We start from the raw sequence: 23,003 nt of genomic DNA, 5'->3' as shown, positions 1-23,003 counted from the left end.
CCGAATACGTCTTGAGAGAAGTTCACGAGGGCACCTGCGGAAACCATTCAGTGGCAGAGTCTTTGGTTCGAAAAATAATCAGGGTCGACTATTACTAGACCGACATGGAGAAAGATGCAAGGGACTTTGTACGAAGATGCGACAGCTATTAGAGGCATGCACCAATGATCCATTAGCCTGGAGAGCTACTACACTTGGTCTTGTCACCTTGTCCATTCATGAAATGGGGAATGGACATTGTCGGTTCCCTGCCATTGGCACCCAGTAAGGCTCAATTTATACTATTTATGACTGACTATTTTTCTAAATGGGTCAAAGCTCAGGTGTTCGAGAAAGTCCGAGAAAAAGAAGTTATCGATTTTATTTGGGACCATATAATATGTCAGTTCGAAATACCAGCCGAGATCGTATGTGATAACGAGAAGCAGTTCATCGGTGGCAAGGTAAACAATTTTTTCGAGGACCATAAGATCAAAAAGATCTTGTCAAAACCCTTTCACCCTAGTGGGAAAGGAATGGCGGAATCTACAAACAAGACCATACTCCAAAACATTAAGAAAATGTTGACCGATGCCAAAGGAAAATGAAAGGAAATTTTGCCTGAAGTCTTATGGGCATACCATATGACCACAAAATCTAGTGAGGCAAAAGGAGAAGGGACGTGATCGTAAGGAGTTGCTATTCGAGTGAGAAGCCCCTCGTATCGGGGTTCAAGTAAATCACATGTGTTCGGAGGCATCGGGACCATGTCCTCCGGGTCCGGTTCAAATCTCAAGACTTCGGGGAACACCATCAAAATGGCTACACACGACTAATGTAGGGTCGTGATATCCGGGTCCAATCGGGTATCACGGCGTGAATCTTGGACCGTATCTTCAGAAAATTAGTGATTAGCGAAACAATTTTTTTTACCTTTCTTAGAATTGTACTTAGGGTAAAACTCCCTAATGTGCGGCTATAATTCATGACTTTTGCACATTATATGCTTTGCATTTTACATGCTTTAATGTTAAAATACACTTTGTTTGAGCATAATGGAGGCTATTTTATGTGTAGGTGCATCGGAAATGAAAGTAGAGCTAAAGAGATGCTTAAATGTCGAAAGGACGCTCGAGAACGGTGAAAATGAGAAGTCGGGCAAAAGCCAGCTCGACCAGGCTTTATCCAGGTGAGGCCAGCTTAAAGCCAAGCCTAACCAAGGTTTATCCAGGTGAGGCCAGCTTAAAGCTAGGCCTAACCAGGCTTTATTCAGGTGAGGCCAACTTAAAGCCAGGCCTAGGCAGGCTTTATCTAGGCGAGGCCAGCTTAAAGCCAAGCCTAGGCAGGCTATATCTAGGCGACGCTAGGCCTAAGGCTAGGCCCTGCCCGAGTTTTGAAGGTTTTTATTGTTTTCCGGTTTGACTAGGAGTTGACCTACATGTTTAGGGCTTGTCCGAAACATATAAATAGACCCAAAACGCCACTTATGAGAGATTGGAGAGAGACGGGGAAGGGGAGATCGAGTTTGGGCACACTTGAGACCTTCAGAGGCAAGAACACACTAGGAGCAAGGCGGAGAATTCTTCTACGAGTTTTTCACTTCTTTTTTCGTGTTTCCATTATTGGTTATGAATTCTAGTATTGTAGTTATGCATACTATTATTAATAGCTAATTTGTTTTCTAGGGTTTTGATAGAACCTTTTGAAGGATGATTTTCCTGTTACGTTAATATAGATTTGTTGTAGTATTTTCTCTATTTGTTCAACTATGTTATTATTGTGGTTGGTTGAAGAGCCCTCAATCGACTGTACCTATTTAGTGTGTATTACTCGGGAGAGAGTGTATATTTAGGTAGTTGTTGAACAACATCACTCCTAATGTATATGAGAGATCAATACGGAGGGTTTAAAAGTGGGATTAGGGATAACGAAACCTTGGGTGCGATCCGAGTGAGCCGTACTTAATGCTAGCTAGCGTAATTATGGAGAAAATGTCTAGTAAATTGTGGTAATTACTCAGGAGAGAGTTACGATAGTCAAAGCGCTCATGATCGGTAGAGAATACTTACACAAATTTATAAAAAACATAGCGGGAAGGATTCCGACAATTGGAAAAATCATAACTCTAGACCTCCTTAATCTTTTCTCCAACCCGTAGTATCTTTAGTTGTTAATTTACTATTTTAATTTGTTAGTTAATTAGTTAAACACAAAAATCTTAATATTTATAATATAGGAATTGTTCGAGTTTGTCTACTTAGCAATATTGAACAGTTGTGGCTAAGTCTTAGTTCTTTGTGGGATTTGACTCCGCACTTGTAAACCGGATTATATTTGCAACGACCGCTTAGTCCTTTTTATAAGGCATAGTTGGGCGTGATCAAATTTTGGCATCGTTGCCGGGGACCAAATTTGGCGTCGTTGCCGGGGAACTAACGGTGTAGCTGTAGGTGTACATATTGCTAGGTTTCAAGTTTGAACTTTTATTTTATTTTTGTATTTGATTTTTTAAATTTTTTTTGTTTTACTTGTTGATTAGAGAACATGACATCTTGGAATTATGAGAGTTTTGATATTAGTAATTCTTCTTTGGATCCTCTTTATGCATATTGTGAAGGAAACCACCCATTGCAAAATTGTCAAAATATTTCCGAGAGCGAGTTATATACACCAACTCAATCTTATGTGTGGAATGTGTGTGATATGTGTGGCGATCAAGATGGTCACTTTCATGGTTGTGATTATTTGTCTTATCCTCCCCCACCCCCTTACTATGATGGTTCTACTTTTTTTGGTGAAGTTAATAGGATCAAAGAATCCTGGGAAGTTGACCTGAAGAAAATCGAAGATATGTTAAAGCTGACCATGAATATGTTAAAGTGCCATGTGGAACAATATGATGAGAAACCACGGCAGATACAAAGGCAAGAGACAACTATTCACAACTTGGAGGCACAAGCAAATAAATTAATTAAACCTTGTAATGCGCAACAAGTTGACATTGTGGATAGTAGCCAATATGAGCATGAATTGGTTGCAGAAATTGCCATTATACTGGAGGATGTTAAAAAATACGGGGATGAGCTAGAGGAGAAGGCCAGAGTAGAACACCAACAATCAATCGAACTAGATTTTGAGGATGACGATATCGTAGAAGAGATACTAGAGTCAACCAAGGATATTGAGGATACATATTTAGTTGACTCTAGTGTCATTAGAGTTGAGGATGTTGACAATCCCAATGTTTATGTAGTTGAGCGCATTGATCCACACTCCAAGCATTTTTCCATATTGTGTTTCAATGATGATATAGAAATAGAGTCGTCCGAGCCACTTGAGGAGTCAAGGAGTAAGGAACAAGGTGCCTACATTCTGGAATTTTTCTTGCCAGAAAATTGGGAATACACATCTTATCTAAAGGCCAAGAAATGCAGAATACTACATTGTTTTATTGGGCCAGTCAGATTCGTTCCACCACCCTTGGAGCATAGCTGAAAACTTGATGCCAAATTGGGGGTCCAATTCATAAGTTCAAAGTGGAGGCAAAAAGTAATTCGCCTCGTGCCGCGACATTAAATCAAGCGCTTGTTGGGAGGCAACCCAGCTTACTATTTTTTTTAAAATTATTGTGTTATTTTTGTCTAGTAAATTGTGGTAATTACTCGGAAGAGAGTTACGACAATCAGTGCGCTCATGATCGGTAGAGAATACTTAGGCGAATTTATAGAAAACGTAGCGGGAAGGATTCCGACAATTGGGGAAATCATAAATCTAGACCTCGTTAATCTTTTCTCCAACCAATAGTATCTTTAGTTGTTAATTTACTATTTTAATTTATTAGTTAATTAGTTAAATACAAGAATCTTAATATTTATAACATAGGAATTGTTCGAGCTTGTCTACTTAGCAATATTAAACAGTTGTGGCTAAGCCTTAGTTCTCTGTGGGATTCGACTCCGGACTTATAAATCAGATTATATTTGCAACGACCGCTTAGTCTTTTTTATAAGGCATAGTTGGGCGTGATCACTCCCCTATTATATAAAAGGAAAACTAACTATTCATCAGGGACATTGTAACACGCATACCAAGACAATTTATCTCTATTCTCTCTGCTATTCAAAGTTCTTATTTTTGTTCATCAGTTCTTCATAAGGGTAAGCTCGGGATCGAAAGCAGGTTCTTCATTGAGCAATTAACCGAGCTCGGGATTACTCTTATCACTGGTTTAGCTATTTATTACGTCTTTTATTTGCTTAATCTAACGCTATTAGTCATTTGTATTGAATTAATCCGCATGTCCTTAAAATCACATATAAATTCAATTATTATCCATTTTTTAGGGTAGACGAGTATTAATGCTGAACTTTAGCCACATGTTATAATACCCTGCATCAAACCAAAAGTGAACGGATTTTTCAAAAAAAAAAAAAACCAAAAAAAAGAAAGAGAAAAAGAATAGATTTCTTGTTTTGTTCTATTTTTATTTTTGTTTTCCTTTTTAATTTATATTTATATCTTAAGGCGGCAAGGTAAGGGGGGTAGGTGGGGGGTAGGTGGGGGGCATCTATAATAAGATTGTTGTACGTATTCCGCATCGACTTCGTTCCCCGGTTCGTTTGAGGCCTCTCGCTGGAATCAGCATAATTCTCCAGAATATATTTACAGTATAGTATATTAGGTGAGAAACTAGCTAGTAGAGTATATTCTCCTTTTTCTTTCCCTTTTTTTGTGCTATCTTTATTAGGCGATGGCTGCAGTTGTGGAGTTTGAGGGTCAGCAACTCGTGAACGACATCTTAGATCTATCCATTCAAGACCAGGTAATAAGGGGGTTTTTAATATGTTCGATATGTTTATCTCTATGTTTTTACATTTTTACGTTTTTTTTACATTATTGGTCTTATTTGATTATAAATTTATGATCCAAAATACATTTCAATTTGAAAATATTATGTGAGTACAATGATTTTGAAGTAATAGGTTCCTAAAATGTGTTGCTGAATAACATAGAACTTTATGTGTTGCTGAATTCGAAATTCTATCACGACCCATTTGATTTACTGGGTTCGAAATGTATTGTTTGTACTTGTTTAGTGAAATTTTTAACACATACAGAGTCAGGGCCAATAGGGGCACGAGTTCAATATTTAAGGTTCTTAGCATTACACCAGTTATATTTTTAAAGTTACGAGTTTGTATCTATTATTTGTTGTAATTTTAGTAGATGCACCCCTGTGAGTCAAAGTTACGAGGTGAAACCAATAACATGTATGCTATGTCCGCCCTTGTTAAATAAGCTAGATATTTGATTAATAGAATTTTACCATTATCTTATGATAGGGTGTTACTCATAGAAATATGGTCCTACTCCAAATCATTATTGAACGACAACGATGACAAACTTAGTATAATCCCATAAATGTGGTCGGGCAAGGTAGCGTATATACAGACCTTACCCCTACCTCTACCCGGTGAAGGTCTCCGAGTCATTGTTGAGGAGTTTTGCCAAATTTTGAAAATAGTTCATGCTTTAATTTTTAGTCAGTCGGAATTACTTGGGTCTAGGTATAATTAGATATTCTTGATGTAACTTTCTTTTGGCGCCCATAAAATAGATTTATTGCTTGCACTCAAGGATGTGACTTAGTGGTCAATGAAGTGGGTTGAGAAACATGAGGTCTCAGGTTCAAATCCCATTGGAGACAAAATCACTAGGCGATTTCTTTTCATATGTCTAAGCCTTGGTTGGAGGTATCTCATGGAATTAGTCGAGTCGAGGTGCGTGTAAGTTGGCCTGGAAACCACGGTTATTAAAAAAAGGATTTATTGGTTAATCCTAGTAATGGGAGCTAAGGATTTGGTGGATATAATTGCTTGAAGCCTGTTAATGTGATTAAATCTTTCAACCTGTGTCTACATATAGAATAAATTCTATTACTTCTGGTTTAGTTTTATGTAGCGAGATGGCTTAAAGGAACATTTAGAAATGTCAAGAAGATAAAAACCAAATAAAGAAGAAGCAAAAGAAAATATGAAATTCAAAACTGAAATTGAGAAAAGAATGTTTGAGACAAGGCTTATAATTTCCAGTCACTACTTCGAAAGGGTACAAATGGATTTATTTATGAAAGCGGATGCATAGGGGCGTGCAATTCTGAAGCTGGAAAGAAATCCGAAATTCGAACCGATCCATTCAATTTTGGATTTCGGATTTCGGATTGGATCGGATTTCGGATTGTGTTTATTAAAATTTCGGATTTTGGATCGGATTCGGATTGGTATACTTTAATCCGATCCGATCCGAAACCCGAAATTATTAGGTAATGTATAAATACTACACTTTAATTTCGGATAGTCAGTACTTCCTTTACATCTTCTTCCAAGTTATTACCTTTACAATTGCTAAATTTAGCTATATTGATACCGTAGTTCTCTCATAATTGCATAAACATGAATTTTTCTTAATGTCTTGCCTCTTTTACAATGAAAATATACATATTAATTTGCAACTTTGAGGCATAATAATATCCGAAATCCGATCCGACCCAATCTTTAAAATCCGATTCGATATAATTCGGATCGGATTCGGATTGCATTTTCTAGAATCCGAAATCCGAATCCGAAATGTACTAAATCTGATCCATGCACAGCCCTAGTTACAAGCATACCTTGAACCTCATGGTACCACATTATATCATTCTGTGTTAGTTTCTGCATCGTGGAGTTGCAGTGGCTTGGAATTATTTAATTTGTTCTGTTTATCATATGGCTGGAGTTTCAGGCTTACAGCAGTGTTGTTCGAATACACGATACACGTAATCTGATTGATATGGATTTTGATTTTCAGACTAACATGAAGAGCATATCTGAGGAAAAGCACGAAGTTGATTTTGAGAGTAATCATCACGGGGTGTGTGCTATCTGTTTGAATAGGATATTGCTTCAAGAAACTGCTCTTGTTAAAGGTTGCGAGCATGCCTACTGGTTTGTATATACAACCAATCTCTTCCATCTATTTACTGCCATTTTAATCACCAGATGCTCCTGATAGGATTCTTTACAATTTACTGTTTTAAATAAATTGATCATAAAATTGTCCACAGCTAATTGTTCTACACCTTTTGTTAAATCTACCGCAATTAATCGGCTAGTCTTTTTTTTTTTGATGAAGTAAGTTGTATATTAATTAAAAGGCATCCAGAAGATGCAATGATTACAAAAGAAAAGGAGATATCAGCTCCTAGGGAGGACAAAAACCTATTACAATACTATGGAGCTGATAAAGTCCAAGAAAAGGTCAGGGTTATACACTAACCCAGGGGTGTGGTTCACCCAGCAAAAAAGTAAAACTAAACATCTAGCCTTAAGTTTGTGTCTGGCAGTTGAGATGTCATCAAAGCATCTTTGCTTCCCCTCTGTCCATATGCACCACAAAATAACAGCAGGAACCATAGACCAGATTCTCTGATGGACTTCTCAACTTTCCAGGAGCTCCAGCTCACAAAGGCATCCCTGACATCCCTAGGCATAGTCCAATGTAGACCAAAAAGTGAAATAAACATTGACCAAATGTCTGCTGCAACTGTATAGTGGAGGAACAGGTGATTGATTGTTTCATGATTGCTAAGGCACATATGGCATCTGTTGGCTAGTTGAAAACCCCTTCTGAGAAGGTTATCCTGAGTTAGACAAGCACCCTGTAAAGTTATCCAACAGAATCCACTGACCTTAGGGGGAATTTTTGTCTTCCAGATCACTTTCCATGACCACTGGTCAATCAAAGCTTTGTTAGAGCTCAAGTTGTAATAGCTTCCTTTGACTGAATAGGAACCCCCTCTACTGTTGGCCCATTTAAGTTTGTCTCTGTCTTGGTCGTTGATGGAGATGTTCTGGAGGCTGCCAAGAAGAGCTAGCAAATCCTCTATTTCCCAATCATTCAGGTTTCTCCTTAATCTTGGGCTCCAAGTGTTCTCCTCCTAGTTTTGGGCAACTGTAGAGTTTGGGTTAGTTGCAACTGAAAAAAGTGTTGGGTAAGAGTCCTTCAAAGTACTTTGACCATACCAAGGATCCTTCCAAAATAGGATGTGTTCCCCACTGCCAACCTGGAGAGTTGTATTAAGAGTGAAAGTGTTCCACGGCTTCCTGATACCCTTCCATAGACCACAACCATAAGGTGTGTTAACCATATTGGAGCACCATTGACTATCACTGCCATACTTAGCTTGTACTACATCCTTCCATAAACTTGTTCCTTCTTGATTGTACCTCCAAAGCCATTTCATCAACATGCTCTTACTGTGCAGTGACAGATCTTTAACTCTTAGGCCCCCAAGGGATTTGGGAAGTATTACCTTATCCCATTTCACAAGGTGGAATTTGTGGTCTTTGGAATTGTCCTTCCCAAAGAAAGGAGCACCTAAGTTTATCAAGCTGTTTTCGAACTTTAACTGGTAGGGGAAATAGAGACATCATATAGGTTGGTAAGCTATCCAGAACACTGTTGATAAGAGTTAGTCTGCCACCAAAGGAGAGATATTGTTGCTGCCAGGAAGCCAACCTTTTTTCAAATTTTTCAATAACCCCATTCCACACCTCAGTTGATCTATGTCCAGCCCCCAATGGAAAGCCTAGGTAAGTGGTTGGGAATGCGTGTATTGCAACTCATGATCTCAGCCAACACCTCCATGCTTGGCACACAATTAACAGGATACATGACACTTTTTGACATATTTATGTGTAGCCCAGACAAGGCTTCAAAGATCATCAAGGTGATGTTTAGATGTTGCACTTGGGACTCCTCTGCACCACAGAAAATGAGAGTGTCACCTGAAGGTGGGACACAGAGATTGAAAACTCTGGTCTACTGCCAATGTCAAATCCCTTCAACCAAAGTAGTTGTTTGGCCTTCTCCAACATAATGCTCAGACCCTTCGTTGCTGGGATAAAAAGAAAGGGGGATAAAAGATCCCCTGCCTTATTCCTCTCTTAGGAGAGAAAAAAACCAACCAGGCTTCTATTCACTAAGATAGAGTACTTGACAGTTGAGAAAGAGAATTTGATCCATTTGTCTCCAAATCCCATCTGTCTCAGGATTGAAATGAGATATTGCCAGTTGATTTTGTCAAATGCCTTCTCAATATCAAGCTTGAATATCAGTCCAGACTCTCCAGTTCTTTGTCTCCATTCTAAGGCTTCATTTGCAATAAGTGCAGCATCTGAAATCTGTCTCCCCTTTAAAAAGGCATTTTGAAATCCTGAGATCAGGTTTCCCATTATCCTTCTAAGTCTTTCTGACAGAACTTTGGCCACAATCTTGTAGACACTTCCAATGAGGCTGATGGGTCGGAAGTCTTTGAGTTGAATTGCTCCTTTCCTTTTAGGAATAAGTGCTATGAATGAGGCATTAAAAGACTTGACCATGTGACAGTGATTGTGAAAGTGATTAAGAGTCCCTATGACATCCTGCCTTATAGTATCCCAGCATTTTTTATATAAGGCCATAGTCATTCCATAAGGTCCAGGGCTTTTGTCAGGTGCACAGCTATTGATTGCATTTATTACTTCCTCTTCTTCAAAGGCAACTTCCAGAGTTTCCTTCTGTTCAGATGTCAATCTTTCCAGTCCTTCAAAAGTAGCACTAGGCCTCCAGCTTTCATTCTCAAGAGTAAAGTTCCTTGTAGAAATCCAGAATTCCACTTTTGATTTGTTCCTTGTCTTCAATTATATCATCTCCTATTTGCAACCTGTCAATACAATTGTATCTCCTGTTAGCTTTGGCCATTTTTTGAAAGTATTTGGTATTCCTGTCTCCCTCCTTCAACCATAAGCATCTAGACTTTTGTCTCCATGAAATCTCTTCAGCTTTTGCTAACTGTTGTAGCTCCATCTTCAACCGCAAGATGTTGGCAGATTCAGCTTGCGTTGGTAGCCTTCCTTCGGTTGCCTGCTCCATTTGTAGCAATTCTTCCAGGGCTTTATGAGTTCTTGTGCTAACTTTTCCAAATACTTCCTTGTTCCATGTAACTAAATCCTTCTTCACTAGCTTTAATTTTTGAGATAAAATAAAATCTGGAGAGCTGTTCACCGCATATCCCTGCCACCATTGTTTGATCAAATCGCCAAACCCTTCATGCTGGAGCCACATGTTTTCAAACTTGAAGTAGGAGGGTTCAGCAGTCCAATCACCACATTCCTGAACTAAAGGCCTGTGATCTGATATTACTTTGGGAAGAGCTCTCTGATGTACCAAGCCAAATGAGTCGTTCCACTCAGAAGAGATTAGGAACCTATCAATTCTAGAAGCCTGCAAAGAGTTTTCTCCCCTAGCCCAAGTGTAGAAGGCTCCTTGCAAAGGAAGGTCCACCAGCTCCATGTCTTGAATGAAATCAGAGAAAACCTTCATAGCCCTTGATCTCCTGATGCAATTTAGTCCTTCATTTTCAAAGCAGCATACATTAAAATCTCCACCTATTACCCAGCTATCATTCCATAATCCTCTAACTGCTGCTAGTTCTTCCCATAATTCTACCATCTCCCAATTTGAGTGAGGGCCATATACCCCTGTAAAACAGAATCTGAAATCAACTTGTACCCCCTCCATCATTGTAGAAATAGAGTATTTCCCTTGTTGAGATTCAATGCAAAGACCATTGCCTTTTGTCCCATATAATAATAATTCCTCCACTTCTGCCACTAGCCTTCAATTCTGCCCACCCTACCCATCTTGAACCCCAAAGATCTCTAACTACAACTACAGTGCAATTTTCTGTTTTTGTTTCCTGTAGACACAACAAATCTGGTTTCCATTTTTTTATTAGAGACTTCATAGTGCTTCTCTTGCTCGTATCATTGAGCCCACAAATGTTCCAGCTGATTAGTTTTTCTTTCATTCTGAGAAAGCCTTGTGATACCTGCCCCTAACCGACCCTTCTCCCTTTTCATATGTGACAGTGCATACCAGCTTCTTGGTTTCTTTTTCCCCCTTCTTCTTGGATTTCTTCTCCCCATTTTTCTCCACCCTTTGAAGTCGCTTTTGGGCTTGCCTTTTATGCTCCATTCTAATAATCATATCAAAAATTTCGTGCTCGAAGCCTGTAGAGTGGACTCCGAAAGCCTTACATGCTTTGGTCATAGCTACCTTGGTCCAGTGAGAAGTCTCAATAACCTGAGGTGTGTTGATTGAAAGTTGTCCTTGAGAATTCCCCTCAGACCATGGCAGGGGTAATAGCTCGCTACCCGAAAGAGAAGACACTCAGAGTCATTAAATCTGACCATGGAGAAATTTGGATAAGAAGAGAGAGATTTGGTGAGAGGAGGAGATTGCCTGGGTTCAGAGTCATTAAATCTGTCCATGGAGAAATTTGGATAAGAACAGATAAATTTGGTGAGAGAAGGAGATTGCATGGGTTCAGCTTGATCATCAGCATCTTCATCACCTTGTTCTGAGTCTTCAGAATTGCACCTTATGACGCGTAACTGCTGCTTTGAATCGTCCTTTTGAGAAGGCATAATTGGGGCTTTTGGGGGCTGTTGAGGTTGGGCCGGCCCAGTTGCTCTCCATGCCATCAGCTTCTTCTTATTAGTGAAAGAGTTGGGCCTCTTTCCCTTCTTTTCCTTTGAGTAGTAGTGGTGGCCCATTAAAAAAGGGAAACTGACCTGTTTTATGTCATTAGAGTGGGCCGGTTTGAGAGAAGGCCCAGCTTGGGCATTTGATTCAAAATTTAAATCCACAGGCGTGGGTTTCCAAGCGTATAATTCCTTGGACCTTTGGTCTCTCAAGTGAGACCTTCTGTCCTTTCCATCGCCGGCTATCTTAACGTGCCCGTCGGAAATAATGGAGATTTCAAACTTCATATCACCCATAGCCAAATCGATCTTACAAGGAGGTTCTGAGTCTGAATCCTTGATGCATATGCGAGCCCAGAGTAGATTACTTTTTTTCTTCGTATCTTCATCGGCACCTATATAGCCACCACACTCATCTCCTATGAACCTTAGGGTTTTCTCAGACCACACATGCAATGGAATACCAAAAGCCCTTATCCATCTATGACCTGATATTTTCTCTGAAATTTTAAGATTCAAAGCCGGCGATCACCAATCTAAAGAGAGACGTCTGCCATTCCAGAACCACTCACCAAATTTGACCCTCTCTGCCTCCTTCGAAGAAGGAAGCTCAAAAAGAAAAAGGTTATGAGCAAGAGAAGAAACTCTCAAGCCAGACGTCACCGGCCACCTATTGGTGAACCATTTTTGCAGTATCTCCGTAGATGGGTTATGACAGAAGGAATCGTTGAATGACCCACTAGGCAGCAAGAGAGGTACTGCAGATTTACTTCTTCTGTATTGATCTGGGCTTCCATTGCCGGCCATTTCTGTAATTTTGCAGCTTGGATGAAGGATTTCTCCGGTGAAGTGAATCTATGAAGGTCTGGGTTATAGTTCCCCAGAAATCTGGTGATTTATCAGCAACATCGCACCAGCCCAAGTTGTATTCTGCTTCCGGAATAATAACTGCTGATTTCCTATCACCAACCTATTTCTCGATTCGAATGTAACGCCCATAAATGTTGAAATTTTGGTAGACCCTATGTAATAAATTCTGTTGTTTTCGACCCCACCTTCTGTATAGATCTCCTGAACCTCTGGAAGCCTGTCTTAAATTGTCGCATATCCATCGTAGATTATCCTCATCGATCTTAATTTTGCTGACAAAACGAGCGCTCTTTTCTGTAAAAAGGAACCACCTGTAATGACCACGGCTAATATCTGTGAGTTCAAAAGATTTAATCCCTGCTTTAAATGAAACCTTTTCCCCCATATTAATCAAGAACTGTTAGGCCGGGACCGGAAAAGGAGTTGACATGTCAGAAAAGTCACTTTAGAGGAGTTAGAAAAGATGGATTCCGGTCATGTAGGACGCCGGAAGTGGGCTCTGCTAACCTAGAAAGTAGGAGAGAGAGGGTACTTTGGGAACTGTGCCTGAGCATTTTTTCGGAATGTTTGTGATGCATCTATAATTAATTGGCTAGTCTTTGATAGGATCATATTCAATTTACTCTTGCATTTACATTTCACCTAACTATATATCTTGAAAGATAAAATTGCTGTTTTCTGTTATTATGGTTATCAAATTGGCAGTTAATGGATGGTGAATGAACTGCGTAAGAAAGAAAGTTACGTGCAAGGGAGAAATTTGTTTGCATTTTTGGTCAGCTTCTGCGTGAAAAACTTTTGCCTTTTATATTTCTGAGGAAAGGAAGGAAAATGAGGATATATTTTCCATTCTCATTCATCCAAAATTTGAATTTTTTTTTGGGGGGGGGGGGGGGAGGGGCTAATGATTTTCTGGCACTTTTCTCTTACTCCTTGGTAGTCAGCAGAAAACTCTCCTACTCTGAACCACAATATATTCTGTTTCACTGGCGTATTAACAATCCTTTTGTTGATGTTGGTGGATTTGGTCTAACTTGTGATTATTTTTGTACATCAAATTGGATGGTTCTCTATTTTAGTCTGTGTTAAGTTCTTCTATAAGCTTGCTTGTTAAAAGAACAAAGGATTAAATCAGTTGGATTTTAGTGTGAATGTGACGAACTTCATTAGTGTCTCCTTATCTTGTTATGACCTGATCTGTTATTTTTATGACATAATAATGATCTTATAGGGTTTGAATTAGTCTCTAAGCTTTGGTATCTTTTGCAAGTCTTTTCTTTTTTCAGAGCAAGTCCATTCTTGTAATAGGGGAAATGTCTCGACATTAATATTTATCTCCTTACTTTGGTGTTCAGTGTGACATGCATCCTTCGGTGGGCAACCTACAAAAAGCAACCAACATGCCCTCAGTGTAAACATCCATTTGAGTTTCTCCACATTCATCGCTCACTTGATGGAAGGTAATTGATTAGTTTTGGCTAAAGTCCTTATGTAAAATATTTGTGTTACATGATAATGCTAATAATATGCTAGTGTGGTAGTTGATATACATTTTTCTTGAACTTGATTGTTTATCTCTGAGATGGTTTAGTCGCTCGTCAAATTCACGGGATTTATTTTTTTAATTTTGTTTTGGATGTCCCATAGTTGTGGTTGGTGATTTTTAACCTAAGAAAAGAATTTTTTTTTTTTCAACAGCATTCAGGATTACATGTTTGAGGAGAGTGTGTGCCTTCTCCTCAGAGCATCATGGTTCAGGCCCTTGATTGTGGAGGAAAAACAAGAAGTCGATGATAACATGGATTATCTTTATGCATATGAAGATGAAGACGAAGAGCTAGCAGACTTCTATTTTAATAGTTCATCCCATCTCCGAATAGGCAACCGGAGATGGGGAGACAATGGATATGTCAGGGCAGGAAGGCAAGAAGCAATGCCTGTTCCTCGACCAAATTCCCAGGACGTAGGTGCTGGCTCGTCACGCCGGACTAAGAAGAAAGAGGCTGATGCTGCTCCTAAAGAAGCTGTAGGCCGGCGTGCAAAGAGGGCACTCAAGCGTGAAGCTGCTGATAAGGCGGCTGCTGAAAAGCACCAGCAGCATTTGGTGAGGTTGGGTCGGACGTGAGTTCTGCTCCATCTCTAACCTAAAGACCAGACCATGACTTAATGTATCGCCACTGTACAGTTTCTCTTTTCTCTCGATTGTAAGATAATGACACAGTTTAGATGCTGCATTAACTAAATGGGATGAACCATGTTCGTGCCATGTTATGTCCTTCAGAGATATAGATTTATGACAATGGGAAAGCAAGCTTCTTATTTCCTAGTGAGCAAGAGGGTACCTGTACCCGCAACCAACACAGGTGGGTAGGTAGAGAATACCTAGGGGCAGACTTACATCTCCAAGTTTAACTGAGACGTAGGTACATTGTTCGGTGATTTTTTTTTTAAATAATTTTTTTAATGTTTTATCTCGCAAACTGATTGTTTTCAATCCAGTTGTTCTATGGTCCTAACATTGTGATAGCATACCTGGAGGATTTCACAAAGAGTTGTAATTTGCACTCTTTTGATTTTTCTGATCCAAAACGGTGTGCAAAGTTTATAGCCCGTTTGGCCAAGCTGCAAAAATTAGCTTATTTTGAGAAGTGTTTTTTTTCAAAAGTACTTTTGGTGGGAAGCAGTTTGTGTTTGACTAATTAGTTTGAAAAGCACTTCTGAGCAGCAATAAGTGTTTGGCCAAACTTTAAAAAATTGCTTCTAAGTGTATTTTTCTCAAAAGTGCTTATCAAAAAAGTGTTTTGGAGATAAACTACTTTTTTCTGCTTCTCCTCAAAAGCACTTTTTTTCCTTCCAAAAGCTTGGTCAAACACCTCAATTTTTGGCCCAAAAGTGCTTGGCCAAACAGGCTATTAGTCTGGTTGGAGGCTAAGGCCCAACCGTCCTGTCCCATTTGCCATCCCTAACTGACATAATAATATAGTACCAATTAAATTAGCTTTTTATGTCTTTGAATCATAAATCTTGAATTCATCCCTCAAAAACAACATATCTCCATCCTTCATAAATCCCAAAACCATATGTTGAATACAAAATCTGTCATCCGAAGTATGTGGAACTATAATTGCCAAAACTTTACTCCTTGAACAGTTACTCATTCCATCATTATTCATACATCAAACATCCAAATTGACCATCTTATTATAACGCAGAGGCGGACCTATTTATAGAGAAGAGGGATCATCGGATCCTGTTAACCTCGGTAATTTTTTTAAATATATATATGTGCATATATGTTGAAAATGGTTTTACATTTTGCTTGGAACCCTTAAGATCAAAAGTTCAACTGGGTACTAGTTGAGCAGTCCGCTCATATGCCCTTGCCACCTTATATCCTGAGTCTGCCTATGATTATCAGAGGTCGAAGATTTTGCCAAGAAAATGCATTCTCCTATAGTAAACAAAGTTGGATTGTCCATCATTAGAGTCTGATCATATAGCAGCAATATTTCCTTAAAAATTTGATTTTTTAAACACAGACAGAATAAAAATCTTTTGTCCGGTTGCCTTATAAATATAATCATATAAACAACTACATCTGATACAACCATGCCCCAAACGCACAAGTGATTTCACGGGAATTTGTTTGAATATATGGATGATGATATCATGGGGAAAGTTATCAGACATTCTGATATCAATCTGGTTTTTTGGCTTGAGTTGCTGCTTTTGATGTGGATGATATATATTACATTAGGGTTTAATATTAATGAGGAAAATAATTTATGACTTTGATTTTGTTTTTGGAAATAGGATTTTAAAGACAGAATAGCCTAAATTACACCTATACTTGTGTCACTTTGTCATCCCCGTCCCTGTATTCAATGAAGTTTCATCCAGACACCCGAACTCAGTTAAAACATGTACTATTTTCAACCTCTCTGACCGTTGACTGAGCTTATGTGTCATTCATTTTGCTTAGTTGGAAAAATGAGTGGTTACACGCTTTAAAAAGGAGAGTGGATATATTTTTTTTTGATTTAAAAATATTAAAAATAATAAAGAATAACCATAAAAAAGAAAAAGAGTAAATTAATTTCCCAACCCAAGTATCTCAACCCGTTTCCCAACCCTTCGGACTTATTTTACCCTGCTTCTCCCCGTCTTCTTCTCCCCCCTCTTTCCTATCGTAACCCTCCACTCCATCCCACCCCCACCCCTCTGCCCTTTGTGGATAGTAAGCAACAAAATTAATAGTATAAAAAGGAGAAGAATTTTCTTTTAGGGAAGCTAAATAAACAGATATGTTATGTAGTTAACGTTTTTAAAGATATTAAGAAGCTATGACCAAGTAATTTCCGTGTTCATCAGTCCATTGTGATCATAGGTTTTCCAAAAGAGTCTGGTGAGTGGAGAAATAGGTGGTGGAGTCCGCTAGTGATTATTTTCCAACAAGGCGTGCGACGCTTCGCTAATTAATGGATGCTAAAACAAATGATAACTAATTACAATACCTAGCCGAACCTAATGATGAAAATCATTTTGGAGGCAATCAGGGTCGGCGATGGTCTTTAGATTTGGAGATTTGTTGTTGTAATTGGCACAAATTCACTAGAGTCGGAGTGACATGTGTAAACATATAATTCCCAGCAAAAACATTCCTAAAATGCGACTGACTTTCCTTCAATCTCTTCAATGCAGGGCGGATCTATATAGAGCCGAGGGGGTGCACCTCCACCCGCAGCCCTCGGTCAAAACTCTGTGTATATATCTATATATGTAGATTAATTTAAAAGCTTGAGAAATATTTTTTAAAAATTAAATAGTAATTTTGAGAACCTATTTGAGTTGGATATTAAATCTTAGCCTATTATTTTTGGGTTAGTTGGTTGTAAATTAAAATATGAGCTATAAAATTAAAAAATATGGAGCTTGGCTGTTCTAATGTGAAATTTTCCCTTCTTACAGTGCTACTTTCTTACTAAGAAATAAAGTCCTGGCTGTGTAAGGGAAAAATCGCCTTACCTTTTTCTTTCTTTCTTTTTCTCTCTTCTAAATACGTAATCTATATATATATTAAAGCAAGAAAGTTACCATATATAATTGACATTATGGTTAAGCCAAGTGGCAAGCTAATAAATGTCAATAGTATATGGTAACTTTATTCTATATTTGACTTTTTTAGTTAAATACAAATATTATATTTATATATACGGAATTTAAATTAAAAGATAATTTTGAATTTATAGATAAAGTTCTAAAATTCCATTTAAATTAAAAGTAAAATTTATCTTTTTTTTATCATGTTATCATACTTAATTTGGTTAATGATCATATACAATTCTGTAGGAACTTTTGTTATTTTTTCTAATTATTTAAATACTACTTTGCCTCTAGCAAAAAAAAAAACTACTCCATATAATTATACAACTCTTTCACATTTAAAATCCTATAAATATAGTTCTTTGAAACAATGTAGCTAGATTTGAATAAAACGAAATTCTTTTAAAATAAATGTAATATATAGGCTAAACGTCTATGTTTATCTAAATAACAAAAAAGAGTTTACAAAACCAAATAAAAATTTACTTACATATATAATAAAGTAAACATACATGCTGGAGAAAGAAAAATCACAAAATCAGTCAATATTAAAAAAAAAGTTGTTTCTTTTTTCTTCTTGAAGCATATTTGTTTGAAAAGCCAATTTGCATAAATGAATTTCAAACAAATAATAAAACTTTAGCTATACAATTGTTATCATTAATTTCAATTTAGCACATTCAAGGAATTGAAGGGTATAAGCTGAAACCCCTTCATTTAGCTGTCGTCAAGCCAATATTGCAAGGGTATTAAAAAAATTTCGTCAAAGAATATTAGTTTTGAATTATTAGATTATGTGAAAGGTTTTTTTTTTTTCAAACTCAACAAGAGATAAATTGGTTTCTAATTGATAGTTTCTATAATGACTTTTAAATGTAACAAAGAGTATATATAAAGAAAAAGTTGGTATGACGTGGAATATTTTTTTTAAAATATAAACAAATTATTTCGAAAAAACTCTTTACTTTTTTTAATTCAAGATAATAAAAAAGATAAGATATTTCTGAACATTAGTAGAGAGTTTTAAAATTATTATAATAGAAGTTATATAATGGATAAACTCAAAAATCAAAATCTTATGGAATATTTATATAATATATGGTAATATTTATTGTTTACTTTTTATAGCTAATATAAATAGATGATATACCAACAACACAAGATTATACACATATTATATATTGATTATATATAAATTATACATCATTCAATTTTTTAATTTAAGTGGTCGGGTGAGCACCTATTTAGGCTGATTAGATAAAGCCAAAAGAAAAATATGAAATAATTTTAACCAAAGACTAAAAATATAATTAAAGTTTATTAAAACTCATCCTTTTATAGTGAAATAAATTAATTTTTTGTAACAAAAGAAATAATGACATAAAAAATAAGATAAAAGAAAATATGTATTGAAAAAATTGTTAGAAAAATCTAAAAACGAGAAATAAAAGATGACAACAAATTTCTTCTTATGTTTCATCTTTGTTGAGTATAAAGATTTTGAAAGTTAATCTCATCGATTTCAAATATTTTTTTTTTCAATTCAAATACTTAGATTATAAGATAAGGATATCTTAGAATATTTTTTTAATTTACATTATGTGTCGTTTTAAAAAAATCTCTATTGCTAACAAACTGATATGATATTTGAATTTAAATTGGAATGCAATTTGAGTAGTTTACATTGAGGTTCAGCCAAGTATGATGTCGAAAAATAAACTACTTGACAATTTTAAGACAATATATGCAATATTTTATAATAATAATAATAATAATCAACTAATTTAACGTTTAATGATTCAAAGAACAAATTTTTTGTATATATAGGGTATTAAAAATTCAAATTCTGGGGCTAGAGATATCGATAACTTAAAGTGGAGTCATACTGAAACTAATCCGGCCAAAGAATCATTTAAATTTTTAGATATCTGATTAAAGTGAATTTTAAATTAAGGATAATATCTTCACCTGCCTCATTATAAAGATAATCATTATTATAATATATAAAGTTTTATTAATTGAAATTTCAAAATAGAAATATTTTTTGAAAGATAAAATCATACCAAATAAGAGTTCAGGTCGTAGTATAAGAGTCACGTCATAATCAAAGAATCGTTTATATCGTGTCAACCTTTGTGCTTTACCATTAATATGAGTTATTATTTCACTTTGTATTTTTAGGTTCTAATGGCACCTATGAGAATATTGCAAAAATAAAATTATCACTACGAGAATTGAGAAAATATTAGTCTTTTTTATGTAGTGTTTCTTAAATAATCTCTGACGATTATTTATAATTATTTAGAAGGTTTAAATGTTAAGGTTATTTACATATAATTCAAATAACTCAGATATTTAACATGGTTAATATCAGATATCAAAATGGAGTAAAAAGAATTCACTAGCTAAAGAATTTTTTATATTTTTAGATAGCCAACTAAAATGAGATAATAAAGCCAAATATAACAATTATTCTAAGCTCGAATTCTTGAACCCTGAACCAGTGGTTCTGGGTGAAATCTTCCCCAGCAGAGTCGCCAGAGCTGTCACACCTCCTTTTTGCGCGCCCGCCCCGAAGGGTTAGAAATGCGCGGGTGGAGTTTTTCCAATTTAAGTGACAATATTCGAAATGGGATTATTTATTTAATTCAGAGTCGCCACTTGGGAAAGGTTTGGCTTTTGGTGTCCCAAGTCACCGGTTTATCTTGAATCCCAAATCGAGGAAATTTTCGACTTTTCCAAATGAAGTCTGCGAACCAGAAATTCTAAGTAAGGAATTCTGTTGACTCGAGGGAAGGTGTTAAGCACCCTCGAATCCCGTGGTTCTAGCACGGTCGCTTAAATTGTTATAATGGCTAAATATCTGATTTAAATACATGTTGTGACTTATGTGCTTTTATTAAGTTTTAACCGCTTTTATTATTATCATTTATTTTTATAGAATTGCAACGTCGTGAAAATGTATCTCGAACCACGTCACAATCAATGCACCCGTAATTGTTAACACATTTCGACTCCATTGAGATTTGAAATTGGGTCACATAAATGCGCACCCGAATTTAAAAATGTAATTTGATTAAGTCGCGCCTAAAGAATCTAACGCGTTATTGTCTTCGGGGAGGGGAGTGGGATTCACTAAACAGCCCGTCCCAAATTCTAAGTATTTATTATGACCAATTATTGAGGGCCCCGCAATTTGCCTTTTGATTCGGCGAGGCTCGTCTCATTATTTTAGAAGGGTACCCTACAAGGACTACATTTTTACTACATTTATCTTTAAAGGGAAGGATAATGCCGAATTTTGCTGGTTTAGACAAATACGGACTGAATCCTTATTATGTTTGCCGAACCTAAACTTGTTTGATTACCTGATTGATTGTTTATGAGGTGAAAGCTACGGCATTCTTTGTCTTCAACAAGTGAATATGCTTATTAATTCGCTAAGTAAGATTGCAAACAAACTAACAACATATATTGAGTTATGTTTTAACGACCTCCAAGTTCTATTCTTAACACTCTAACCTATTTGAGATTGATAAAGAAATCGGCTGTTTTATTAGGAGAAATTACTACTAATTGAACTCAAAAATGATTATTAGTTTTTCTCAACAATCATTACATCATTTCGAAACGAAGAATCTGTACCGAAACCTGATATCAAACCGGCATTGGAACAAATAAACTGACAAGCGAAACTGGCATTCATAGTCAGACTTTTAATATGACTGCATGAGAGTTTGTTTGGGATACATCTATCCCAGACCTAATACCACAGATTTGTCGATTCAGTGGTCTAGGCAGAAATACATACAAGTGTTTGTCCTGACTCTATGTTATACAGTCGTAACTAAACCAAACAGTATTATACTGAACTGAACGTATCCCAAATCAAACATGCTGTCTATCATATTATTATTGCTATTGAACAGCGCTATCTAACAGTCCATCTCAGCAGAATGTATGCTAGTTTTATACAAAGTGTTTGCAGTTTGCAGTAAAATACAATCCCACTAACATTCGACCTATTTTTAACACCAATGTTATAACATGAACAGCTGTTCTTTTCTTTATTTCAACTTCAAACTTTCAACAATACAAAGTTTCAGAGGTTGTGTACCTGGAAATATTTGACAATTGAAGGAAAGGGGGAGTCAGCAGAATATAATGACAACAAAATGCAGCAGCAATCACAGCACTATCAGTAGCAGCAGGGCAGAAATAGCAGCAGACAAAGCAATACAGCAAGAACCCAGCTCGAGTGCAGAGATGCAAATATAGCCAATAGAAAGCAATAGCCAAATAACAGCAACACCCAGTGGAGTAGAATCAGAACTCCAGATAGTAGTAGACCAATGAAAGCACTCAACTAATAGACACAACTGAGATTTCAAAGGATCAGAATTGGCTTGAACAAATTGAAACAACTGAAAACCCAATAACAAAAGGAGGAAGAAGGTTTCTGATTGTTGGTTGTATAGCTTCTATCCCTTAACCTCTCTCTATCTCTGTTTGTGTTTTTCCTATTCAGCTCTTAAGGTTCAATGTCTATCCTTTTGTGTGTGTGTGTATGTATTTCTATCTCTCAATCCTGTCTCTGTCTGTATCGCCAGAACTTCAACTCTCCTCTATCTATGCTCTCTCCGACCTCCATTATCCGATGGTATCCTCTCCTTTTATAAGCTTTCACATTACCCCTTTTACAGCCTGTTTAGACCAACAGAAACCCCCTAATGTGCTGCCCTCTTTTCAGTTCCACTTAGTCATTTAAGTATTAACCAAAAACCCCATCATATTCCCTTGGCAGGCTTACTTTTGTAATGTTTATTATTTCTGAAACTAAAGTAGGGTGTGGGCAGCAGGATGTATCTGACAGCATATGCTGTCAAAATATTTTTAAATCAAACAAAAGCCTTTATGCACATGTTGTGCACAAGTGCACAAATGCACATGTTGTGCACAAGTGCACATGCCCTCCAATTCTGACTGCAACTTAAACAAAATCAAACCCTTTACACTTCTGATTCAGATTAACAACTATAAGTAGCTAAATTCAATTCCCAACTGATTCATACAATGCTAAACAGGAGCAAATCAATTTGTATATTGTTCAAACATCTGAAACTAATTGACGACATATGTCGACTCGACTATACTAGTTATAACTCGTACAATCGAGACCAAAGTCAGACATTTAACAGTATCGAACACATGATTCGAATTGTACTGACTACGCAAAATTACATGGGAAGAATCAGTTGGTCAGTTCACATTTGAAACCCAATTAATTGCACAACAAATACATACATACAAATTATCAGAACAATTAGAAGAAAGACTCAATCAAACAACAAAGGTTCAGGCGAGATGGACAGGAATAGTTGATAAAACTCAAAACACAGATTAAAAACAAAACCAGAACAAATCTTTTAAACGAACATGGACTAACATAAATAAGCAAAGAGAATCAAAACTCACCTCAAATCT

The 23,003-nt window shown here is 36.7% G+C and overlaps 1 protein-coding gene across 2 annotated transcripts; it reads left to right on the top strand.

Annotated features, from left to right (window-relative positions):
• The first annotated feature begins 4,536 nt into the window (after nucleotides 1-4,536).
• Nucleotides 4,537-14,896, top strand: LOC107806712 (uncharacterized). 2 transcript variants are annotated; one of them, XM_016630934.2, is made up of 5 exons: nucleotides 4,537-4,660; nucleotides 4,740-4,801; nucleotides 6,829-6,965; nucleotides 13,772-13,876; nucleotides 14,115-14,896. In XM_016630934.2, the coding sequence occupies exons 3-5, from the start codon at nucleotides 6,835-6,837 to the stop codon at nucleotides 14,539-14,541; spliced, it is 663 nt and encodes a 220-aa protein (XP_016486420.2). In that variant the 5' UTR covers nucleotides 4,537-4,660; nucleotides 4,740-4,801; nucleotides 6,829-6,834; the 3' UTR covers nucleotides 14,542-14,896. The 2 variants fall into 2 exon arrangements, with proteins under 2 accessions (XP_016486420.2, XP_016486419.2); XM_016630933.2 differs by having other exon boundaries at nucleotides 4,570-4,801.
• The last annotated feature ends 8,107 nt before the right edge of the window (nucleotides 14,897-23,003 follow it).

This window comes from Nicotiana tabacum, chromosome 22, assembly GCF_000715075.1.
Source record: "Nicotiana tabacum cultivar K326 chromosome 22, ASM71507v2, whole genome shotgun sequence".
NCBI classification, from domain to species: Eukaryota; Viridiplantae; Streptophyta; class Magnoliopsida; order Solanales; family Solanaceae; genus Nicotiana; species Nicotiana tabacum.
The sequence above is the reverse complement of the archived record's forward strand: the minus strand, read 5'-3'. Positions and strand labels throughout refer to the sequence as shown.